The 5,065-nt window shown below is 50.5% G+C and overlaps 1 protein-coding gene across 2 annotated transcripts in view; it reads right to left on the minus strand.

The window, feature by feature from the left end:
- Positions 1-187: 187 nt before the first annotated feature.
- The window catches only part of Cby1 (chibby family member 1, beta catenin antagonist), a 12,019-nt gene continuing 7,141 nt past the window's right edge, over positions 188-5,065 (minus strand). Inside the window, exons 3-6 of one of the 2 annotated variants that reach the window (XR_004518129.1) lie at positions 2,924-3,029; positions 2,723-2,841; positions 1,054-1,499; positions 188-965 (exon numbers count right to left, since the gene is read on the minus strand). Coding sequence is in view for 1 of the 2 variants with exons in the window: in XM_010612864.3 (XP_010611166.1) it covers positions 1,419-1,499; positions 2,723-2,841; positions 2,924-3,029 (306 nt within the window). In the remaining variant the exon portion in view is untranslated. Of the gene's footprint in view, positions 1,500-2,722; positions 2,842-2,923; positions 3,030-5,065 lie in introns of both variants that reach the window. The other variant, XM_010612864.3, reaches the window with a different exon arrangement.

Raw genomic sequence — 5,065 nt, forward strand, 5'->3', positions numbered from 1 at the left:
AAAAAAAAAAAAAAAAAAGCCAGAAGATCATCATTATTAAAAGTAGGAGAATTTTTTTTCAGATTTCATTTTTTTTAATTGATTTACTTTTGGTGTGTGTGTGTGTGTGTGTGTGTGTGTGTGTGTGTGGTGCTGGGGACAGAGCTCAGTGCCTTGTGTATGCTAGGCAAGTGCTTGACCACTGTGCTATATCCTCAGCCCTTTTTATTTTTGAGATGGGGTCAGATAGGCCCCTTTGAGAATCTTACAGACGCTCCAAGGCTCTCCCACATTTGAACCAGCTGCAGTAGCATATGCCTCAATAGTCCCAGCATCCTGGACGCTGAGACAGGAGACTCCAAAGTCAAGCCCAGCCTGGTCAATTCAGCAACTTAGCAAGACCCTGTCTGTCTTGCGGGCTGTGAACTAGCACGCTCTAGCGCCCTGCCATGTGATCCCTGCACTGTCTGACTCCTTACCTGCCGATAGTCATGCTGACAGTCTTGCTGCACAGGTCTATGTTGGGAGCAAGGAGATGGTGTGTGCAAAAGACTTTGGTACCAGGCATGCATTGTGGCTGAGACACCTGGGCTCTGTGCCTGTACCAAGACCACTGGGTTCCCCTCCACATGGAGACCCGGCTCACACTGACTCAGGTAGGAATTCCTGTGCCAACCTCTGATCCCTGCTGGGCTAGGTCAGTTACACTCTCCAAAGCAGGAGGGCAAAAGAATCTGACCACACAGATATGATTTCACTTCCGGGTCACTTCCTCTGGGGAACAGGAAAGCTGTATCATCCCCTGACCGTTTGGTCTTTCCTGTTACTTCTTTAGGAACCCATGCTTTTTAGCAGTCATTTTGGCCACAGAGAGATTATTCAGCATCATTTAATAAAAAAGAAATAGTATAAACAGGAAAGCAGCACAAAAATGGCGTTGCTTTGGAAGGCTGGCGCTTGTTGCTGGGAAGCTGAAGCCAGAGGAGCTGTGGATTTGGGGAGAAGCATTCTTTACAGGCTGCGGGTGAGTGGCCCAGCAGAGGGGCAGGGGCAGAGAACAAGAGAGTCACTCACCCCAGACCCCTAAATGTGGCGGTAGAACTAGTGCCACCCTCAAGCCCAGCGTAAGGGGGGAGATGATGGAGTTCAGCTGCAGCTCCCAACAGCATCTGTGCCACAGGGTAGTGGGGACTCTCGCCATTGCATCCGACGCTCACCAACCCCCTCGGCTTGCAGACTGGCATCCCAGCCACTGCCCTGGCTTCCTGGCTTCCTCCATCCTGTGCCACCTTCCTTCTGCCAAGAAAGGGTGCCAATGCCTGTTGTTGCTCGCTCCGGGGCCAAATCTACTACTTTTGCTAAAAACCAAACTGCTCCGTTTCACCCTACTTCCCCGCTAAGGTGGGATTCTCCCTGCTCCTAACCAGCATCTCGGGGTCTTATTTCCTTCTCCGACTGACACTCTTCAGTTTGTCCAGTTCCTTCTCCATTAAGTGGCATTCAGCAGTGGTCTCTGAAAGCTGAAAGGGAAGTGGCAAGTGTTATAAAGGAGGACATTTCTGGGCTGTGCTGGCGTCTGCAAGGCCACCCTGGGAAACTGGGTAGCCTGGCTGAGTAGCCACCCAAGGACCCAGGAGCACAGGTACTTGAAGAACATTCACCATCCACTCTGCCCACATCTGATGAGCAATGATTCATGGCACGCCGTGTGAGGACAGCAGGCCTCCAAGGATAAAAAAGACACAATGGTGATTCTAAGGCTAAGCAATTAGAGTTTAAGTTGCTACCAAGCTGCAGCTCACATAATCACAATTCAGGGGGAATGCCTTAAAAAGAACATAACTTGGCTCATTGGGATCTTTCACTAGACGTCAGAGAAGTTGGAGGAAGACATCAGGACAGAGACAGAGAGACATCAACCCTACAGTGGAGGTTGGTTTACTAGGAAATAAGGCCTGTGCTTCCTGAGCGACGCACCCTTCCAAGGTTGGGCTTGATTAACTGACTACGAGGTCCATGGTCCTGTGATGCCCATTTTCTTGGTGTCACCGCCAGGATGCCCTCTCCGATCCCGATAGTGCGCCCCTGCCGAATGCCAGGCAAACTCCCCAAAGACCTTCCAGGCCCCACAGGTCACCTGATACAGCGAGCGCCCCCTGTAGGTCTGACGCCGGTCTGGCACCACTCCTTTCTCCTCCACCCCGCCCCACCCTGCCGCTGTCCTTCAGCGTTCAGCTCAAATGTCCTCTCCTCCGTGAAGTCTCCTGACCGGGCAAAACTAACCTCCTGGGCCAACGCCAGACCCTGTATAGACTTGAACTCTGGCCCTACCAAAAGGCACTGTAACTATGGGTCCTATCCAGGGCCAGGGATTGGGCTCAGTGGTTCTACTGCCTGCCTCGCAAGAGCAAGGGCCAGAGTTCGATCCCCAGCACCACAAACAAACACAAAAAAACTGTGGGTCCTGTCCAGACCTCAAAGGTGGGACTGTATCTTAGTTTTGTTTGTTTGTTTGTTTGTTTTAAGACAAGGTCTCGCTGTGTAGTCCAAGCTGGCCATGAACCTGTGGTGATCTGTCTCAATCTCCTACATGCTGGAATTACAGGCATGTGCTGCCACACCTGGATTTGTTTTGGTCTTTGATACAAAGCAATGTATCTGGGCAAAGGGGTACTGTGAGATACTGGTGGGATGAAAACATTCAAGGGACATCCCGGGCACCCCCACCCCTCCCCTTCCTCACCATATCTAGCAGGATGTCCACTTTCAACCGCAGGAGATTGTTCTCTTCCTCCAGCTGCTGGTTCCGCCTGCGGAGGCGCTGGGCCTCCCTCTGGTCCACACCCCCACTGATCCCGGCCTCTGGAGGAAGGACAGAGGTGGAGTTACCCGGGGGTTTATTTCCGCAGCCTTTTCTGGCAAGACAGCAGGAGACGCGGCCCACCTGCTATCCACTGGCCCTTTTCAAACTTCAGGCTCTGCCCCGCCAAGTTCATTGTGGGGGTTCCATAGTTGAGGCCCAGCTCCACATCCCGGATTGAGCGATCCAACTGTGGGCAAGACACTGCGTGACAGCTTCAGGAAGCTGCGGAATAGGAGCCCTCATCCCAGCTCCTCTTCTGCTCACCTAGACCGCAACAACCTACTTCCTGTTCCCCATTACCTGGCATTCGGCGTGTGCATGTATGTATGTGAATGTGCCTGTATGTGTGTGTGGATTGAACCCAGAGCCTCACATGTGCTAGACAAGTGATCTGCCGCTGAACTACACCCTAGTCCACCCCCTTTTTACTTTTATGTTGAGCCAATCTTGCTAAATTCCCCAGGATAGCCTCAAACCTGCAATCTTCCTGCCTTGGCCTCACAACATGCTGGAATTACAAATGTGCACCACCATACCTGGCTTCGAAAAATCCTTTTAAAATGTATTTTAAGTTACTTGCTTATTATGGAGCTACATACATTATGGAAAAGAAATAACCTCCAACACCCAATTCATAGTAGTTTTTTTTAATGTGTGATTGTCCAATTTCCAGATTCATTTATTCAACTCACTGAGCACCCAGCCTGAGCCAGGACTAAGCGCTGACCAGCTCTGCCCTGGGGAAGGCTTCACCCCTGCAACAGGAGATCTGAGCGGCTCAGCAGAGCAGTTAGGCTGAGGGTGTAGCTCTGCGAAGAGAGCGATTGACTGTCATGTGCAGAGTCCTGGGATTGATTCCCAGTGCTGCAAAAAAAAGAGAAAAGAAACATGGTAGGGATTCTTAAAGTGCCTTACTTTTTCTCAGGCCTCCTTGTCTATTCTACTTACAAATGACCAACTCTACTCTACTGCCACCATGCCCTGTCCTAGCCCTTGCTTGGTTCCAAAGCACCTATCATCATCTGACACAAACTTATTTTCTGTACCCTTCCCAATTAAAATATCGGTCCCATGAATGCAGGGATTTTAAAAATTATTTTTGGGAGGGGGCGGGTGCTGGGGATTGAACTCAGGACCTTGCACTTGCAAGGCAGGCACAGCACCAGTGAGCTAAACTCCCAGCCCTAAAGTTATTCTTCTTAATCCATTTTATACCCAGTGCCTGAAATAGTGCCTGGCACAGAAAAAGTTATCAATTAGCAGCTCTGGAACTAATGAACAGGGAAGAAGACTCCAGGCTGAGGCAGAAGTACCACGAGTAAAGGAGGCTTCTGCAATGCGTGGCTGCCTGACATAGAAGGATGTAGAAGTCAGGTGCGGTGGTGTATGCCTGTAATTCTAGCACTGTTGGAGGCTGAGCCAGGAGGATTGCAAGTCTGAGCCCATCCGGGCCAATTTAGAGAGACCCTGTCTCAAAATTAAAAAATGACAAAAGAGTTGGGTTATAGCTTAATGCAAAGGTCATGGGTTCAATCCCCAGTACTGGGGAGGGGATGTAGAAAGCAAGGGAAGGAAGGCAAGATGGGGGTGGTGTAAAAGGCCCCAATCCAGGCCCCACAATCTGGGCTGTTGTCCTGGAACAATGAGGAGCTGATAAAATGTGCCGGTTCCCAGGCGTAGCACTGTTTCTTCCAAGTACGCGGCAGCACATGGGTAGGGCTGCTGACCCAAGTTACAATGGAGAGCTCGGTTATGCAAGCACATCTGTGTCAGGACACATATGTGGCCCATGCTCCTGCATCTCTAACACACATGGGAGGAGAGGGAGGCTCAGGGCCTGGAAGCACAAGAGACTGAGATCACCACAGAGGCACTGCCCTCTACTGTGATTTTAACTGGGGGCAGTAGAAAATGAATTCAATAGACAAAGCTGGAGTTAACCCTCAGCCCTAACAGGCTGTAAAGGTCTGGCCAATCTGCACAACTAGCCTTTCAGGAAAAGGGCCAGGCTACCAGGATGCATCTCTCTGTAGCGTCTGAGAGCCAGGACTGGTGTGGACAGGATTATGGGGGATGAAGACCCTACAGCTGATCCCAGATGCTCGAGACTTCAGGGGCCGGGGATTTAGCTCAGTGTCACCGCACCCTCCTCGCAAGCACAAGTCCTGAGTTCAATCCCCAGTATGGGAAATTAAAAAAAAAAAAAAAAAAAAAAAAAAAAAC

The sequence above is a fragment of the Fukomys damarensis genome, unplaced genomic scaffold (genome assembly GCF_012274545.1).
Source record: "Fukomys damarensis isolate Sample0158 unplaced genomic scaffold, DMR_v1.0_HiC HiC_scaffold_19, whole genome shotgun sequence".
NCBI lineage: Eukaryota > Metazoa > Chordata > Mammalia > Rodentia > Bathyergidae > Fukomys > Fukomys damarensis.